Consider the following 21,151-nt stretch of genomic DNA (forward strand, 5'->3'; position numbering starts at 1 on the left):
TTCAGTAGTTTAGGCATCGAGGGAGAGAGAAAGAGGAGAGCCATCCGCAGTACCACCGATGCAGCAGAGAGAGCCTCAAGATGGCTGTGGCTCAAAAGAGGGGAGCCATGGAATCATGGTAGCTAGTTAGCCATCTGGACACAAGCTGGGGTCTGATCAGCCCCGGCTGGGTTACCTGGAGGAGGGCGTATGATGTTTAAAGACCCGAAATGTCAAATGATTCCAGGAACATCACTGAAGATGTGTCCAGATGAGGCATCAGTAGATGTATGTACACAGTTGATTGAGGTCGGTATGGTTTGCACTTGCCACACTTGCTGGGCAGATCATGTTTGGAACAGTGGACACCTGACAGGAGTGACCTCATTGGAAGTAGGAATTGGCCAGCATCCGTAAATGCTGACACATTGTTTGCTGTGGACCTGTTCAGCACCTTTGAAGTGATGAAAACTGTGGCACCCAGTTTGTCGAGACAAGGTTTTGAATGTTGGAGAGGAGAAAATGTCACTTTGGAAGGGTAAGATCGGTGTGGATCACAGTTTTCTTAATTAGAGATAGGAGAATATTTGTGTAGCTATTTTATTTTACTCTTTACTAATCAACTTGCCAATGTACAGGCTGGGAAAATACATGGAGATATGTTTCAAAGACGTTTCATGGAGTACACATTCTGCCAGTATCAATGCGAGAAAATGGCCAGTGTAGAGCACTTCACCTGCCCGGCATGTACACTCAACATGCTCGCTGTTTGTGCAGATGGCAACAAGAAACAGTACCGATTTTGACAGTCAAAGGGGTTTGTTTTTTTACACTTTGTAAAATGAACTAAACAAATCAGTCAGAGGAACCGTATTTTGATGGCACCTTCATTGCAAAAGACACTGATGTGCACCAATTTGTTCAGGAGATCCGGAGTTTGTCAAATTTACAGTATATCATGATGCATCCTTGCTTTGTGTGGCCAAACATTTGAAATGTATTGTTTTTCCATTACTAAATTTTTATTTTATTTGAATTATTTTGCCATCCAGAATCCTGGCAGAGGAACCTGTGGAGCCAGTCAGTGGTCTGCTGCACGTGAGACTGCCAGAAGAGCAAACAAGCTGGATGAAGAGGGCCTTGAGGTGGCTGTTTGCAGACACGGAGTGCTACTCAAGGCCCTCAACATGTACAGGGGGGAAATATTTGCGTATCCACTGTTCCTGCAGGAGCTTCAGGCAGCCACCAATGGGCAGTTCTATTGCACGGACATAGCGTGTATTGGCCCTACCTAGAGAAGATGGCAGTGTCCATGTTGGAACTCAAACCTCTACTTCAAATAAGGCCATTCCTTTCCGTGACGCATGCCAAGGCCCATTCAACCAAGTGTGAGGTACAACATATTTATGATACAATTTGAAATTGTTTTTTTATAAATTGTAATGTATATGATTGTAATATACATTTCACACTGATTTGTTAGATAATCTGGAGTGGGAAAAAACAGGAGGGTGCTGGCACCACTGCAGGGGAGGAGGTCGACATGGTGAACAGCTACCTGTCTCGTGGTGTCCTCACAACAAAGTACATCAGATACATCAAGGTATTGACCAGATAACTTTGGTCAAGATCAGGTTTCCTAACCAGATTAACTTAGAACAAATGTCCTGTTTGGCCAATTTGTCTCAGATATATACAATGCTTTTCATGATTTTATTCAATTTTGGAAGATGACAATATCAAAAATCTATTGCTTTTTTTTTTACTGTAGACTTTCCAAAAGGCAGAAGCTGAGACTCAGAGAATGGTGGCTCTGACCAGTGAGCTTAGGTGTCCTTAGGAGAGCGTGCAGCAGTGGGCTACTGACGGCAGGATCGGACTGGGACCGAAAAACAGCCCGGGACTTTGAAACGGAGACCGGCTCGCGACTCATGTACAGTTGCTTAATACAAATACGCTATATAATATAAGTATAATGCAGTGCTAATGAACACTTAACAAAATGATATCTCATACAGTATCTAAAAATGAATATGCCAATTCTCCCTTACTTTCTTTTTCCTCACTTCTCTGTTTCTGCATCTGCTCTTTGAAGTTGCAAAATAATAATAATCAGTTAACTATAGTCAATAATGACAATCAATTCAACAAACTAATTTCCATATAATAAGTCTGTTAACATATAGCCTGTTGTGTACAGTTGCATTGCTGCACCTGACATAGTTTCTCCACTGGACCCTGTCACCAAAGCAGCCTCCATCTTTTGCCCTGTGTCACCTGTGGCTGCTTTAATACACAGAACAGAACAAATAAGACAATTGCATTTGATTCACATAGCACATTTAATATTTAAAGCCAAAGAAACATGTTTTGCATCTTTAGATGAGTGCCTCTTTAGAAAAATTAAAACAATATAGTTTGGATATTTGAATTTTCTTAATGCGAAAATGTAGTTGCTTGCACCTCTGCCATCTTCGGCCTGCAGACTCTCCCTCACTTTGGCTTTTGGCAGTCTAAACATTTGTTCAATGGTTTTACATTCTGTAGGAGTGCCCGTTGTTTTTTTTCTCTTGTTTTTTCCGCGCCACCCTTTTCTCATGTTCTTGTCATTTCCATTTATTTGCAAAAGAAACAATGTTTTTAGCAATAGCTAAATAGGCTATGTCTTGGTTGCAAACGACTTTTAAAACACTGCACGCAATTTCATTGCTTCCACCCACTCCAACGAATTGTACCCGGAAAACGAAAGATTTTTTACCAATCGCGATTTGTAAACCAGACGGAGGAGTGCACCGTTCAAGTTTACACGGGGGGAATCCCCTACCACCACCCTTTGGATTTTCGATCGCTCTAGTTAAACAGTTGCTTGGTATTCAGGCCGTCCTCAAAGTGAGCGTAAACTTTGCATAGTGCCGTGGCCATAGCGGCCGTTAGTTTGACCGATCGTTTGGGAAATCTCCCGATTGTCCCGATGGCCAGACACTGACTGACGGTATTTTATGGACATTATTCAAAGTAGTAAGCTAAAATTGTAGTGTGATTGATTTAGCGTTATTTTCCTCATTTATTCAACTGTAAGTCCATCTAATGGCAATTACACTATGCATAAGACACCTTTGTCTCAGTATCTGATTGCACTACTATGTTGACCTAGCCTGACGTTGTCATAGTCATAATTCTAGTCAGAATATGAGTCTGAGAACTCTCCGTTGGGCTTTGACTACGGGGCGTGTTTCAAACGAGCCTGGAAAACAAATATGCCTCTTCGCTCAATTGGATAGACCTACAACCAATCAGAGCAACGTAATATGTTGTTTGTTCAAAACGAATTCAATTTAAGCGCTCTTTTGTGACGTGGTGATTACGTTACTGTTGATCATCTGTCCATCATCGTATAAAGCCCGCCCTGGCAATTTCATTGGTACGCCCAGATTCTGGTTTTCTGTAGCCTAGTTGTTTCCCAATACGAGACCCTCCAGGGATTACAGAAATGTATCAAACTAGAAGTAACTGGGATGCTAAGTTGATTAACTATACCAGAGAATGTGTAGCCAACCAAGGTACGACGTCGCGGCAACGTTGTCCACCGGACCAACTGCCAACATTCGATGAACAACATTGCTACAACGTCGCCACAATTTTGCCAGAAGGTAGGCTAACGTCGCGGTGACCAAATGAGCACTTACTGGCAACGTTAGCTGGGAGATCTATGCAGTCAAGCAACGAAGGATTTAACTCCACCACAGCAGATGGCGCTCGGATCTTTAAGTTCGAAGAAGCCAGTGAACTGATCGCCGGAACAACTTCAGTTGTGTACATCCGGCTAGAAAGAACGAGCTTGAAGAAGGATACGTTCTTCGTCATAGTTTTAACTATCCGAGTTTTTAACATCAAAAATGTCTAAACTAGATTTGTTCAGGGATTTTATCACTCAGCGATTAACAACGGCCACTATGGAGATATTTACGGCAGCTGAAAAGTCGTTTGCCGAGTTTGAAGGGGAGATTTCTCGTTCGAAAGAGGAGAGCGCGCGACTGCAACAGTTGTTGGACAAAGTTACTCAACCTGATATCAAGCTTCATCGAACAGGTTTGATTTTAATATCTACAAGTGATTATGATTTTCTGTGTTTAATATATCCATTATAGCAATTTTTTATTTGATGTAGCACGGTCAGACTCAGCACCAGGTGTTGAGTGTCAAAATAAGGATATTAAATATTTAGCAGAATGTAATGATACCCGTTTGTTTTGGTAATGGGCGATGGTATGATGGGCAATGGAACTCGTGATTTTTGGCAAAGGCTTAACAACTGGAAAGTAATTGTAGGCTGTGGAACGCAGGTGTTGTGCCATCAGATTCATGGCTGACATGAAAAGCGGGAACGCGCGCGAACCACTCACTCATGCTGGGGACACACTAAACGATTTTTTTTAATCTTGTAAGATTACTGTGATAGACCACAAACATGAGGACAAAAACTCATAAATTTAGCCGTTTTGCTCCTACAGTGTGTGGTGTGCCATGATTTGACAGACAGCACACCACACATAGCCTGACGTTGTCATGCTCATAATTCTAGTCAGAATATGACTCTGAAAACTTCATTGGGCTTTGAGTTGAAAATCCACCACCGCGGCACAGCCCCGCAGTAGCGGACTGGCCATCGGGAGCACCGGGAGAAGAATAACGATGGAAAACCAGGCTAAGAAACGTAAGGGTGGGGCTGAAAAATTGAGGCAAAAAGACATCACCTTCACTAGACAAGGTTTTTCCAATGAAAAAACGTCTGTGTTTATTTTACTTAAAGCTCAAACTTTTTTGCGCTCAAATAAAGGCCCAAAATTTTGGCCCTAACCCTAACCCTGCGCACGCTCGCATTAAATGTGGAAGTACCTATCTTTCTTTCTGAACTAGCATCACATCAAACACAGACTGTGCATGCATTAGCAAGGCAGCTGTGGTGTCGTAGATACTTTAGAATTAATTATTATGTTAAAACTTGAACAAATAAATAATAACGGTAGGTAAATTGTACATTTGCAAACACCCCTTTTCATATAATTTGGGTCGCGATGGTTTGTCATTTTCAAAATGTGGGTTGTGTTCGAAAACCACTGCTGTAGTGTGTCCCCAGCATCAGTTGATTGTTACATTTTACGCTCGGTTTTCACCAAGGTGTACATGTGCTCCTAAATAAAAACTTTAGGAGCACACAAATACATTTTGAGCAGTGTTTCATTTATTTATTGTATTAGTTTATTAAACGTAACTTAACACAGGGGTGTCGTTAGACCCTTTTTACAAGGGCACGTGCTCAGTATAAATCTGCTGTGCCCCAGTAAAATCTAAAGTTTGAGTTTTAACAATTTACTTTATTAGTCAGTGCATTAATTAAGGTTTATAATCCTGAAAAAAAGGAATATCTCAATCGACGCTTGTAAAATCAAATCAGTTTAACTGAAAACACAAAGCTTGCATTAACTTTAGATGTCCCTGCCAAAGCTGATATCAAACTTGCGTCCCTGAGCTGTTATATAGTGGGTTAAGCAAGGGGAGTTTCTATAGCTTAATAGTGCATTGTGCGCAACACGCTTGGAAGAAGGGATATGAATAGGAGCCTGTGCCCCAGTACAGTTTTATGTCTAACAACGCCACTGACTTAACAGTTAATGCTAGACAACTAGCAACTTTCACTCTGATAGAACTAGAACAAATAGTTTAAGAAACATGATATAGTTAGTTCATATTTTCTTAAAATACTGGGACAGTATAGACTATGTATGCACGCCAAGGATTAAAAGGCTTGGTTGTCAAAGCTAGGTAGACCTAGAGTCATATAAAAAGAGAGTTGGGACATTTCCATAGACTCCCATTGTAATCGAAGAAGGCAGAATTAATCGTGTCATTTGCGACCTACAGTCCCAAACATTGTATTTTGCAATGTTCAACCCCATTCATGTTCTGTGTAACTAATCAAGTTAGCAGTTTTCAGGGCTCGACATTGTCCGCTTGTCCGGGACAAGTGGAGTTCTTGTAGGGCAAGTGGAAGAAAACTTTACTTGTCCCACTGGACAAGTTAAAACGAATAAAAAATAAATGCTATGTTACTTAACTTTGTTCCAATCATTACGTCTATTTGACCGATTTTATTTGACCGAATTCTGCATTAGCAAAACACAAAATAAGTGGCTTCCTCCCAAGATCTCTGCAGACAGTGCAGCAAATTTAATGCTAAACGCTTGAACGGGGGTTTATTACTTGAAAGAGGAATTATTTACTGTGTCATCTCAGTTACACTATCAGGGCTTTAAAAAACTGTGACTTGCTCAAGTAGGCAAATGGCTAGTAGAACATAACATTTCATAATAAATTCAGTAAATCAAGCAACGCTGTAAGACCCAGTGAAATGCTAGCATCGCTACGACATTGGCTAACTCTACTTCGGTAGGCTATCCTCAGTATTTGCAAGCTATCTAAACTTATACTGTATCTGAAATAAGAGAAATAGCCCAGAGACAAGCTTTCACAGGTGTTCACGTCTCTATGTTGCTTCACTCCGTTGGCCTGCACCTCGTCCATTACTGTTTACATTGTTAGCAGGACTACTTGGTTGGCTGTCTTCTCAGCGTGAGAAGTACAAGGTTTGGTGTGAGCGTGTGTGAGCAGGGGAGATTCTAGGATCAGACCTCTAGGGGTGCTCAGCCCCCAATTAGAATGTGACATGAATACAGTGCCTTGCAAAGGTGCTAAACCCCCCTGCTAATATAAATCCCTAATTTCACTTGATAACAATTCATAGATTTATGTATTATTATGCAAAATTTTGAATTTAAAATATTGGTGCCTGAGCACCCCTAAAAAGGGTCTTAAATCGCCACTGGTGTATAGCCTACTTTACAGTTGAATATTAGCTGATATTTAACTATGTACATTTAACCAATACAAATGCTGCTAACGCTTGCTAGGTACATCACTGCTGACGCTAGCTAACTAGAAACGTCAACACAATTATTATTTCTTATAAAATGATAAATCTTTACCCGGACAAGTGACTTTTGGGTACGGACAAATTAAACGTTAATGTACTTGTCCAAAGGACATGCCTCAAAAAGTTAATGTCGAGCCCTGGTTTTGAAAATAGTTTTAAAAGTAATGTAGTAATTTGATCAATTTACCAGCATCTTGCTTCGTAACACCGAACATGAATGGCGTAATAGTTTGTGAAAGACCCAGAAAAACACAAAAAATGTTGCCCAACAGAGCAACAACTTGCTTGAAGGTTACTCCGAATTTGAAGATTTAATCAGAACGCCAGGGAACACCTCAGTCTGCAAAATTCAAGAAATAGGGCTGGCAAAAAGTAGCAGACCAAATTAAATGTAAAGTAGCGACCACACGTTTTATCGCTTATTACAGTAAGCAAGGCCTATGTTTTATTTATTCATACTTTCATATCTTAATTTATCATCTTTAATGTCATATGATTTGGTTTCAACAAATTTATGATGTAAATGACACCCTCACAAAAAATTATAGGCTAGCCTCTCAAAAAGTATAGGCTAGAACAGTGGTTCCCAAACTTTTTAGGCACGCACCCCCTTCTACATCCCGACCGGGTTCACGTACCCCCCCCCCACACACACACACCACGCGCCTAAACATTGCATTAAAATCGGACCAATAATAGAACAGTTTGCAGGCGCAGGAGTTTGTTTGTTTAAAATATTTAATCAGCGGTTAAATGTTGCAGTGTAAACACAAAACGAACAAAGGGGCAACTGCAACATTTTATCAAAGGAACTACAGGTGTGAAAAAGCACTGAAACATTGCAACAAAGTTACAATACATTTCAGTTACACAAGGCAATTTTTTTTTACCTTTTAAAGAGCAATACGGATGGCGAGGACACACACACAGGCTCAGAGGCAGATTGCAACACGTCATTTACAACGAATAACAGCGGTAACATTCATCCGAATCACATAACAATAAAGTTAAACATAACGGCTGATATTGATTTAAAAAAAGGAGTCCATTTGAGGATTTTCAGGATAACAGCAGTAACATTCATCCGAATTACATAACAATAAAGTTAAACATAACAGCTGATATTGATAAAAAATGGAGGAATCCATTTGAGGATTTTCACATGTTCACATCAGGTGGCTCAGCCTGCAACAAGAGAGGGAGGGGGAGAGATGTGAGTATTCCCAGTAACCTAGTAGCAATAATAACAATAACATTTGGCCACATACTTGCATATATTAATGCGACGGATGGGCTTGCATCTCTGCACAAAGCTCTGCGATGTTTGACGTGTTTGAAGATAGTTTAAGCCGCAGATCTTTCTCAACAGCATCCAGTCTTTGCCGATATTTTGTCTTCACTGCTGTCAGAGCAGAGAAACCAGCCTCGCACAGATAAGTTGTGGCGAAGGGCATCCAAAACCCTCAAGGCTTGCTTTGCCAGGACTGGGTATGCTGGCATTGCCTTGGTCCCAAAATCCACAAGTGGCTTTCTTTTGAACTGCACCTGCAGTGCTCCATCGGATGACAGCTCAATCAGCTGCTCCTGAAATGACAGTTGTGGGACAGGGAGGGAAACTTCAAATGGGTTGCGAATCCACGCCTGAGATGGGCCCAGGGGGGGGAAGTATTTCCGTAGCTGCTCGGCAAGTTGTTTGAGGTGTTCAATTATAAGGCTTTTAACAGGTTCCCCCATGATCACGTTGTTTGCCTCCAAGAAGGCGTGAAGCGTAGGGAAACACAGGAGCGTATTCCCACTCACACAGCTTGTCCAGAACCGTAGCTTCTTGATCATCGCTTCTATTTTGTCTTGTGTGTTAAACACAGTGACACTGACTCCCTGTAGACTTAAATTAAGTTCATTCAGAACAGAAAAGATGTTGGCCAGATAGGCGAGCTTTTGAAGGAAGTCCTCGTCATGTAGATTGGAGGCCCAATAAAACTGGTTGTCCTCAAAAACTGCTGCAGTTTGTGCCGCAGTTCAAACAGCCTTGTCAGTACCCTGCCGCGGGACAACCAACGCACTTCGGTACGCAGCAGCAGTGCTTTGTGTTTGCTGCCCTTCTCGTTGCACAACAGCGTGAACAGTCTTGAATTAAGCGGGCTGCTTTAATACAGTTGACCAGTTTCACGGCATCATTTAGGACTGCAAGCAGATCAGCCGGCATGTTTTTGGCTGCAAGGGCCTCTCTGTGGACACTACAATGCAACCAGAGAATGGTTGGACAGACTTTCCTTATGTGCGCTATAAGCCCGGTGTGCTTCCCCGTCATGGATTTTGCCTCGTCAGTGCAGATTACTACGTAGCGTGTCCAGTCAATCCCATTTGTGCTTATAAATTGTCAATTAAATATTTCTTGGCCTGTTGTTCGGGTAGCAAGGGGCCGACGAAACAAAAAATCCTCTAGCACCGTGCCTTCAAAAAGGTAATGGACGTATACCAGAAGATTGGCCAGATTGGCCACATCTGTAGACTCGTCTACTTGAAGAGAGTAAAACTCACTCCTCTTCACGCGACCGACTAATGTAGCCAAGATATCTTCCGACAAAGAAGATAGATGTTTGAAGATGTTGTTTGACACCGGGATCATGTCCAACTTATTTGCTTCTCTCTCTCCAATCATAGATTCCACCATCTTTTTGGCAGCTGGCAAGCACACGTCTTCAACGATTGTGTGAGGTAGCCCCTTTTTTGCTATGATGTAACTGACCTGATAAGAAGCCCGTAGTGCGTTTTTTGTTGACCCAACACATGAATGAGACTGCATCTGTTTTTGGCTGTTTTGTAACTCCTCCAATTTTGATGTAAAACATTTAAGGGGCTTTTGACTTTCACTGGCATGCTTGGTGTTCCGGTGGCGACGTAAATAAGAGGGCTTCAGACAGCTGTTAGCCAGAACCTCACTGCACACAACGCACTGTGGCTTTGGGTAATCTGCATTGCCAATCCAAGTGAAGCCCAGACCCAGATAATTCTCATCGTATTTCCTCTTTTTTTCCCAGTCTGATGCTCATTCTCGTTTCCTCTTTTTTCACCTTGACTCCGCGATTGGCCTATGTGCTCCCGATTGGTCTTTGCTATCCCCTCCTCCTTTTCGGTCTGCTCTGTCTCATTTTTCTCTGACTCCTGCTCGTTACCTTCTCCCGGTCTCTCAACAACACATCTCTCTGTTTCTCTCGCCTCCGATTCTTCACTCTCTCTCTGTCCGTCTCCTCTTTTATTACTGATAGGTTCAGATGTCCCTTCTGACAATTTCCCTGATTTAAGCCAGTTTAGCATAATTGCATTAATGTTACTGTTACTGAATTAATGAAATTAGCGGTTAGCTTTCGTTAGGTGCACAAGCTCGGCTAGTTGTCATGGAGACATAACACTAGAGTGTACGTAAAAGACAGTTTGGCGGCAGGAGCTGAAGTGCTTTTATTTAATAAATTGTAAGTTTTTAATTTAGTCTTACAACAGGAATTTTTATAATTCATGTTTTTGTATTGTGAAAAATCCCGCTTCAATTATTACACCAGTAGACCACCATTACATTTTTACTCTTGCGCACTCCCTAGAGGCAGCTCGCGCACCCACACTTTGGGAAACCCTGGGCTAGCATATCGCGCTGTGCTTAAGGAGCCTATCTGTCACGCAATGAGCAATTAATTCGGTTTCATGTTAAATTCTGCTCATTATTGCTCCTGCTCCTTTTGCAACAGGTTCCTGTAGTAAAAACGGACAAGACATGTCTGTGACAGACTTCCTGTATCACCTCTGTTTGTAAAGCCGCAATCAAATCTTGTTTACATAGAATAAGCTTGCACCCGAGCAGGTTTAAGCTTACGGACCTGTTGCTATGACAGCAAGTCCAGGATGAGCTTTGAATAACCAAGCAACCCAAGATAATGACAAATCGTCAACAATCAATCATCCAGCTAACTGAGTTAGCGACGTACAGAGAACGGGCCCCAGGACAGAGTAACACGGCGGATATTGCTATAATGTTTTTTCTTTTCTTACATCATTACAACGTAGTTAAGGTGGCAGACGTGTGTTGCTTAGGCGTCCGCCTTGACTATAAAGTATTGCGTGAAACCCTGCTACATCATTACAGGGTTTTTCCTGCATAGAGAAAATTTGGGCGCATGCCGAAACCGTTTTCCCGAGCGCCTATGACAAATCCCGAGTGCCTAAGGCAAAAAAAGTGTGAAAAAAAATAAACCAAAAGCCGTGTTCATGAAGTGTGCAATGCATGTCAGCGAATGTGTTCTCAATAGTATGTTTCAAGTAGGCTACAGCCAAACCCTCGTTCTGTTTTGATCAATAGTAATCGCGTTGATAGATAGATCGAGTGTGTCTTCTTGTCTGATCAAGACGCAAACAATAGCTTGCTTCTAAGCAAGCACCAAATTATCATCCAGTGTTTCCCCTAGGATTTTTTTAGCAGTGGGGGCAATGATTGCCTCATGTTCAAGTATAATGATGGGGTCTAAGGCAACTAGAACTAAAGAACCTATGCATAGCAGGTAAAATATCTGTTATCATTGATTAATGTTGCAACAACAACAAAAACCGACTATATCGGACATATTTTTATGGATGAAATTGACTAAAATTATTAAAATTACCTTGTGCTAATACGGCATGTTATTTTACACATTGCTTGTGATGCTCCGTTGCCATATGTCTATCTAAGTAGTCAACTCTAAAGTTCACAACCGGCTTCTATAAATGGTCGTTTGGAAACATATTATGCTGCCGACATATGCGGCAAAACATTCCCGTTAGAAAATAAAAAAAGTATTTTTTTTACACTCCAATGAAAATCAGAGAAATGCTTGCCTGATATGATGTACTGCTGAGTACTTGCCATGTTCTGTGTTAAGGAGCCATGGGTGGAACGTTGGTTTGTGTACCCATGCAGGATCCCAGCCTTAGAGACTGTGCTTAGATTTATTTGTATTGCCTTCTTCTCTTCCACTCTCCTCTCTTTCTGACCTCTCTCCTCTTACATTGTGCTCTTCTGCTTCACTCTGCACTTGACTGTGGTCATGTGCCTCACTGTGGGCACCTCTATCCATCACCTGCACTACTCCTGCCTGACTGCTTCTGTCACCTGTCTAATATTTCATCAAGCAACCAGTTAGGGCATTGTAAAATGTTGTAGAAGTCACCATTAGTGTTTCCTCCAGATTTTTTCTAAAGCATTGTGGTCATCTGAGAGAAAAAACTCAATGCAAATTAGCTAGATAATGAATGTGCACTTAGGCTACCTGGTTATCTTCATCATCAGGCGTCTTCCTTTTCTTCAAGAAGTATTTAACAAACTCAACTGAAAAATATTTATATTCATTATGCATAAGTAATTAATCATAGGGTTATGATTCGGAAAACAAGTCTATTCAGAGCAGGTTAAATGCTTCCTGTGTACACTGTCTGCTTAGTTTGATCTTGACATATAGGCTAAACATTCTGTAGCAAATAATAACAATAAACCCACTATTAATTACATTATCCTAATTCAGTGTAACAAGCCCACTCAAGGATAATGATGCACCTCAAATAAAGGTGAGCAAGGGCGTTCCGCAATCGCTATCGAATCAACAGCCACGTGCAATTAGCTAGCAGGTGAAGAAAAAAAACAACGAAAATCACCAGTTAACTTAATTTAAATTTGCAAGAACTACAGACTAATAAAATAATAGGCTTAAATAAACTGACAACATAAGTTATGCGACTTACACTTGTCAAGGACGCCAACATACCCTCCAGACAGCGGAGATCTTGCTTCTTACATTCCCCAATGTCCAAACTATCTAAAAATGTTTAGTAATTCGCCCAAACAATGAATTGTATCCACACAAAGCCAAGAACGTGTTGCTTCATTCTGTTTTTGCTAATTCTTTTTTTCCCCCCTACTATCTCAATCACTATTGCTCATACAAAGAGTTTTGATTCAAATTATTTAGTATGTAGATGGTCAAAATGGCCTCTACGCTCTGACATTTTGATTGACACCTTGTTTGACCCAATAGGAGCTTCTATGCCTGGTTGACAGCCCTCTAAAGCCAACTAGGTCTGTGCGCCCCCTCCCTGCCCCCCCCCCCCCCCACACACACACACACACACACACACACACACTCATTCTAAACAAATGTATCAAACTGGCTTTGACTGCAGGGCTCAACATTAACATTTTGAAATGAAATCACATTTCTAGTGATAAAAAATAAAAAGGTTATAGTCAGCAAAACAATTGACTTTTAACCTCAAACATGCCGTGCTCTCTTCCCTGCTGATCTCTGCACAACTCTGTCTGGCTGAAACTGAAACTTCTGGTCCCTCATTGCTAATATATAAAAGCTTCCATAGCATTTCATCAGTATGATGCTAAGTACCCAAGTTGACACCTTTCTTCTGCTGCAGTTCAATAGTTTGGGGGAACGAGACGAACGGCTGGCCCGTCTTATTGATGTGATATGCTGTTGTTATAAGTCATGCAATAACACAATAGGAATCTGCATTTAAATTCCTGACCAGCATGGTCAATGGCCTGGAAGATGGATTGTCAAACATCAGCTGAGCTGTCACGCAGACCAGGTTCTGTCTGTTAGCATGGCCGGAAAGGGATTGTTTTCGAAAATTGTCAGCGCCTGTGCAAAAAAGATCCACTTTTGTCTGCTTTAGACGGGAACATACGACAGACGACACAGTGCATCTTAGTTCCATTTTTTAAAAGTTGCTTCCGTTGCTCGCGTTGAGAGGAGCCAGCTGAAGTGGCTCGGGCATCTGATTAGGATGCCTCCTGGACGCCTCCCTGGTGAGGTGTTCTGGGCACGTCCCACTGGGAAGAGGCCCCGGGGAAGACCCAGGACAAGCTGGAGGGACTATGTCTCTCGGCTGGCCTGGGAACGCCTCGGGGTCCCCCAGGAAGAGCTGGTGGAAGTGGCCGGGGAGAGGGAAGTCTGGGCCTCCCTGCTTAGGTCGCTGCCCCCGTGACCCGATCCCCCGACAAGCGGCAGATGATGGATGGATGGATGCTTCCGTTTGAGCTCGTAGCTCTACTTTGCTGCCATCTTGAGACTGTCTCGCGCCAGTCCCGCACCAGTCTCGCGCCAGTTGTTAAAAAATTTATCGAGATTAGAGAATTACAATTTGACAACCACTCTGTCACTCACTACTCAACTATTGATTTGCCAACTGTGCGCCCCACGAGCTGCAAAATTATTTATGCATTTAGCAAATAGCAAAACATATAAAGGATGTTAAGTTTTACAATGTAATTTTTTTTCTTCAATCAATAATTTGCAGTGAGTTGCTAGTTTAACTGTCCCAATGTTACTTTTTCCGGGCCCGGCCATTGGGCCATCGTTATTGTCAAGCCCTTGACTGCCTCTGAAATAAGCTTGTTAGCCTTGTAGCCAAGGATATGCTGTAAATGCTAATACCCAACATGCTAGGTATCTGTGGAGCCTTCAAAATAAAGGTCCCACGCGCAAAGTAGATAAACACGAGCTTGGGGTGCACCGATTCAATATTAAGATTGGATATTGATTGGAGGTTCAATTGCGTTTAGATGCGTTGCGTGAGTTCTAAATATTTTGGACGGTCCTCACAGCAAGCATAATGGTCATAGACATGATACCAGCCTGCTAGTGTTACTTGTTAGCCTTAGTAAATATTGAAGCAATACAGCGTTTGTCGCATAGTTTGTCTATTGAAAAATATTCAGTTAGAATATTAGAAATAGCATATGCAACGTTATGCTGTGAGACCCACATTCGAACGATCACATATGTGCAACACTACTCCTACTACACTGTAGATTGATAAAATTGATAGGATTGTATTTTGCAATACTACCACCACCAGCCCTCAAATAATTTACTTTGCTAACAGCCGACAAACTAGTTGGCTAGTAATATCTCCACACAGCCGACTTTGGCTCGCTCCATGTTGCAGTTAAGTTCCTGTCCACCAGTTGGACACAAGCTGTACACCGTACGGTGCAATGCTTTAAGCTGAAAACGTCATGGTTCACACACCAGCAACAACAAATAAATAAGAATTCAAATATTTGTTTACATGTTTACAATGTTTGGTAACTGTATGTTTCACCAATACACACTTTTGTTTCTACTGCTAAATTTTATTTATTTTAATACGTTTGATTACATTCTATTTCCCCATTTTGAATGCACAATTGTTTTTTAAATAACAAATTAAAATAAGAATTCAGTACATTACATCTGTTATTTTGTCTTGGTTAGAAAAGTCGGGTGCCTTTAGTCTCTTCCACATGGTGGAAGGGAAGGTATAAGATGGGAGGTATACAGTTTATTATTAATTCAACAACAGTATCGGGTAATGACGGATACACAAAGCCCAGGCATCGGTATCGGGACTGAAAAAGTTGGATCAGTGCATCCCTAACACAAGCTGTGTTTTTTTGTGCGCCAATCCTGGGAATCAGATAAAGCACTCCAATGTGTTCATGCTTCAGTTCTTGGGTTTCAGCAATACTAATGGGGATCTAGCTATAATATATGATAGTTCTAAGTACCACTTTTCATTAGAGGTAATAATTATAAAAAAGAATACCTTTTTATCCCAAGTATTTAACCTTGAGGGTCATTTTGGAGTCTCCAAAAGGTCCTTTTAGACGCCTGGATGTACTGTGTCAAATATGAATATATTGTGGTATTATGTTTGACTTTTGACTTGAATTGGGTAAGGCTTCAAGCTGTGGTCCAATTCTGTCTTCCAGCTAATACCTACCACCTCTAGGCCTCCTCAGGCCTTTGAGACCATTAACATGCATGTACTCCAAATGGTTCAACAACATCTTTCAATTTACTTAGTGTGTTTAGCCGTTTTCAGGCAAATTTAACAGGATTCTGAGGTTAACTGAACAGATAATCAAAATTATGACAGGGTCAAAGACTGTGGCAGGATTTGAACCTGTGAACTTGCACTTCACAGTACACTGTCTTAGCCTGTTGAGCTTTTTTCAGTGTTTGATGGTCAGTTACTGTATAAAAAAATAAGCTGTTTCTCCTGTGGTAAGCATTAATAGATTCGGCCAATGTTTTAACAGCTGTAATTCAAGTATATTTTGACATACCAAGGTGAAATTGTTAAGATACTTCAGAGTGATGTCATCTTGAACCCTATTATTTGAAAAACCATCAGTCAAAATTTATATTGGATTTATTGACACAAAGATATTGAGGCAATGTAGACATTTACATTAACACACCCTTTTCAGACATTTTGTACAGTAAACACACTATTTATTAATTAAAACTACTTCAGCACAATAATGCACCTAAAATACAAACGTGAACAAGGGCAGCAATCGCTATCAAATCAACAGACGTGCAATTTAGCGAGCAGGGGAAGAATACATACAACAACAAACAATTAACTTAATTTGAATTTGCAAGAACTATAAACTAATACAATAACATGCTTAAATGGACTGACAACATATGTTATATGACCACGGTTCTCAAGGCCGCACACGCAATCTCAACTGCGGTGTGTATCGCGTGTCCGTGCTATTCTCCTACATGCACTCCAACAATCACTGCTGATAGACGGCCTTTTGTACAGCCCTATTTCTGATACTGTCGTGGCAGAAATGTAGAGGGAAACACTAATTCAAACACACCCATACAGCACACACATTACAACATCTAGAGAAGGGAGATTCACAGGGATCGCATTAAGTTATTGACTAATATGCTGAGTGCTGCATTCTGTTTCTTTTTGACAAAAATACTGTCTCTGCCTACTCCCTTATTCAGACAATATGGTAAACAAGAGACTTCTCCACAGCAAACACGGGTTCCAATCACAGTTCAGATGAGTGATGCACAGTGTTTCCCACAGAACTGGGGGGGGGGGGGGTGGTGTTGTCAGAAGGGGGGAGGGGGTCAAAATAATTCCTTTGTTAATAGTATAATATTTCTTTATATATAATATAACAATTTGTTACACAGAACTCTATCATATTAAATATTAATCCAAAATGATTCACACCTTCACTAAATCAACAACAACAAACAAATAATTTCTGCATATGCTGGTAGCAACGCTAGTGCTAAATAACTATTTAACTGGTGGGCTCCATGACGCCGGCCGGGTAAGTAGCTAGCTCCTGAGACTTCTCACCAAAAGAACGAAGGGAAACCTTTGATTAAGACGTCATGTTCGTAGGTACCCAGCGAAAAGTAACCTAAACTTTCCTAGATCTTTAGCTACGGCACTAATGCTGAAGGCTTGCTGATATAGCTATCTGTCTCACTAGAACGGTGTATGTATGCATTGTGGTTAACGTGTAAGAAGCGTGAGTGACAAAGATACGGAGGGAGAGCAGGAAAAGAAAATGCAGCTGAACAAAGACGCTGTGTGTTTTAACCTAAATAGTGTAAAAAAATAAAAAACATTTTTAAGAAACTCAATATGTGGTGGCTGGTGTTTATTCTGTGGCGCACCGCCACAAAATAGTCTGTGTGGGAAACACTGGTGTGACTTGCAGACAATAATTGAAAGCAGTGGTTTCACTGTGAATATAGGAGTGAAACCATAAGAGATCTGGCATTCAGTCACAGCTAGGGAAGTGGATAAAAACTTAGTTTTAGACTTAGTTGAATAATGAATAACATCACTCATGAGCTTCTCAAAAGCCGAGATCTAATGTTCCAATATGTGTTATCCGTAACCTTAAATAAGTAATATGTTGACGTCAGAACTACCAGTTGTATAATGTGCTGTAAAGAATAGTGGTGGTGAAATTGTATCAGGGTTGGGTGGAGTGATCACTGTTTGGATAACCATCCCATAGACCCTTGCTGAGATCTCTATCTACATACTTTAGTTTTATTTGGTCTCTTTAGCTGTCAATCTAGGTTGCAGAATAATGAAGCAGACAACATCTAACTGTTGTCTTGCCTCTTCTTTCCCCCAGATGTGCAGCAGCTCTCTCTCCCAGAGCCCCCACAGATTAAAGAGGAACAGGAGCTGTGGACCAGTCAGGAGGAAGAGCAGCTCCAAGGGCTGCAGTCTGAAACTACACACTCCATGTTCACTTCTACCAGTGTGAAACATGACTGGGATCAGGAAGACTTTTCTGAATGTTCACATCTTGTCCAGACTGTTAAAGTGGAGAACGGTGAAGGAGACTCTCTTCCCACCAACACACCTGGGGAACAATTCAATGCTGAACCTTGTGTACAATACTATGCAGCACCAGAACCAGGCAGTGACTCTCAAAACAATGAGGCTCTGCCAAGGGAGAATATGCACCCCACAGATACAACAATACACCAATGTCAACAGTGTAACAAAACTTTTGGTCGAAAAGGTGCTTTGGTTTTTCATATGAGGACACACACAGGAGAGAAACCTCATCAATGTCAGGAATGTAACAAAAGATTTCGTATTAAGTCAGATTTGGTTATGCACATCAGGACACACACAGGAGAGAAGCCATATCAGTGTCAACAATGTAACACACGTTGTAGTAAGAAGTCAGATTTGGTTGTGCACATTAGGACACACACAGGAGAGAAACCTTATCGGTGTCAGGAATGTAGTAAACAATTTGCTCGAAGTGATACGCTTGTTAAACACATGAGGACACACACAGGAGAGAAACCATATCAGTGTGAACAATGTAACAGATTGTTTCGGCGTCAGTCTATTTTCATTGAACACATGAGGAAACATACAGGGGGAAAACCATATCAGTGTCAACATTGTAACAAACTGTTTAGTAAGAAGTCAGATTTGGTTGTGCACATGAGGACACACACAGGAGAGAAACCTTATCAATGTCAGGAGTGTAACAAACCATTTGCTCGAAGTGGTACTCTGGCTGAACACATGAGGATACACACAGGAGAGAAACTGCATCAGTGTCAACAATGTAACAGATCGTTTCGACGTCCGTCTATTTTGATTGAACACATGAGGAAACATACAGGGCGAAAACCATATCAGTGTCAACATTGTAACAAACTGTTTAGTAAGAAGTCAGATTTGGTTGTGCATATGAGGACCCACACAGGAGAGAAGCCTTATCAGTGTCAGGAGAGTAAGAAACCATTTGCTCAAAATAGTACTTTGGCTGAACACATGAGGAAACGCACGGGAGAGAAACCATTCCAGTGTCAACAATGTAACAAATTGTTTGCTCACAAGGGTCATCTGGTTGAACACATAAGGACGCACACAGGAGAGAAACCATTTAAATGTCAGGAATGTAACAAATTGTTTGCTCAGAAGGGTCATCTGGTTGAACACATAAGGACGCACACAGGAGAGAAACCATTTAAATGTCAGGAATGTAACAAACACTTTTCGCAAAGCAGTTCTTTGTATACACACATGAGGACACACAGGAGAGGAACCACGTCAGTGTCAACAATGTAACAGATCTTTTTCAAGGACGCTGAGACCTATACTACAAATTAAATGCAATATACCTGAGATATAATTTAGTTATATGGTTTCACGAACCCATACCAGGGTTGTTTGAGGTTCAGAATGGGCCTCTGAGGAGTGACGATGCACACCAGCACTGATAATTGATCTCCGTGATTAAAGTATTCCGGCACTGTGCCGGATCTCCAGCGTGGAACAAATTTTTTTTGGGGGGGGGGACTTGCATGCCATTTAATATTTGAGTCAATTGATTTCCCCTACCAATAATATTAGGAACGCAGCTATAACAACTGTTACAAGCCTATCAGAAGCATAGCAGGGCGGGTCCTAGCAACACAGTGTGAATGAGATCCATATGTCACATTGGTGCACATCAGGACACGCACGGGACACACGAATTTACCACAACGTTGTCGGGAGCAAATGTTACAGTTGACACACCGTTGTCTATGACTGACCGTGTCTGCGACAAAAAAATATTTTTGCACATTTACTGCGGAACATGACTTGCCATTCACAATTTCTTAGTCACTGGTCACCCTGTGTAAAAAAACTAGCAAAGGACATAAAAGTGTCACCCCCCCCCCCAAAACAAATGTTCAGGCTCAGGAATTTCTTTCACTTTAACCCCTGTGATCTGCATTCAGAAAAGGCAATGAGTAACCTTATGGGAAAATATGCATTTTCTTGTAATTTGGGATAGGGTAGGTGTTGTTGAGGATGGACTATCTGGTCTTAAGACCAGGTAGAGTTAGGGTTAGTCTCTGCTTAACCTGCCTTTTTTTCTTTGCTCTTCTAGAGCCGTATGTTGCTAATGTGACACAAAGAAGTTGTGTGCTTACAGTCCCACAGACTATTGAGATATTGATTTGGCCATTAACTTACGCATTCACATAGTTGGCAATGTCCTCCCAACATTGCTTTCTTTTTTTGGAAGCAGCAACAATGTTGCTTTTCACATTAATTATGCTCTTAAACTCTTTGTATTTGTTTAAAATTAATGTTTGCTCTTTGTAATTGGTCATATATTGCAAACACGCCCGTTTCATGTGAACTCGCTCATTGCTCAAGTGGGTAATCCTGGGTTGAGTTAAGGAGTTGATAACCACTGTTGTAATTCTAATTAAGGCAATTGGGGGGTTGTTTGGCTCAGTGAAGCAAGATAAGGAAAATATATCTTGGGAGTGTTGAACTTGCTTTGTACTACAGGGACCTGGGTCCATTCTTTGTACGACGCCAACTCTTGGATCTTTATGTTTTTCGACGCTCATCTTGGAGTTGTTGTCATAGCAACAGGTCCGTGAACTTAAACATGCTCAGTAGCAGGCTTATTTTATGTAACAAGATTTAATTGTGGCCTTATAAGCAGATATGATAAAGGAAGTCTGTCACAGCCATGTCCTGACCGTTTTTGTGACAGCAACCTGTTGCGGAAGGTGCAAGGATAATTCGCAGAGCTTTTTAAATTTATCGCGTTTTGCATGTTAGACAGGATTCTGATTCTGAACTGATTCCCTAACCGCTCAGCCATAAGACTCCCAGAGATATCAGTTTTCTCCCGAGGGTGTCATTTACATTGATTTGTTGGAAGCACATATTTAAATAGATTAATTCACAAATGTTTATAGATTAAAGATGATAAACAAATTACTAAACTGCAAAAATATATACTGCATTGAGTGATAAAACATCTAACATGGTCACCAC

The 21,151-nt window shown here is 41.2% G+C and overlaps 1 protein-coding gene and 1 pseudogene across 1 annotated transcript; both read left to right on the plus strand.

The window, feature by feature from the left end:
• The first annotated feature begins 692 nt into the window (after positions 1-692).
• Positions 693-1,819, plus strand: LOC146274046 (uncharacterized; annotated as a pseudogene).
• Positions 1,820-3,651: 1,832 nt separating this feature from the next.
• Positions 3,652-19,633, plus strand: LOC146274047 (uncharacterized). Its single transcript, XM_084706321.1, has 2 exons — positions 3,652-4,068; positions 17,967-19,633. The coding sequence occupies exons 1-2, from the start codon at positions 3,876-3,878 to the stop codon at positions 19,430-19,432; spliced, it is 1,659 nt and encodes a 552-aa protein (XP_084562447.1). The 5' UTR covers positions 3,652-3,875; the 3' UTR covers positions 19,433-19,633.
• The last annotated feature ends 1,518 nt before the right edge of the window (positions 19,634-21,151 follow it).

The sequence above is a fragment of the Hypomesus nipponensis genome, chromosome 9 (genome assembly GCF_054491055.1).
Source record: "Hypomesus nipponensis isolate SF chromosome 9, ASM5449105v1, whole genome shotgun sequence".
Taxonomy (NCBI): Eukaryota; Metazoa; Chordata; class Actinopteri; order Osmeriformes; family Osmeridae; genus Hypomesus; species Hypomesus nipponensis.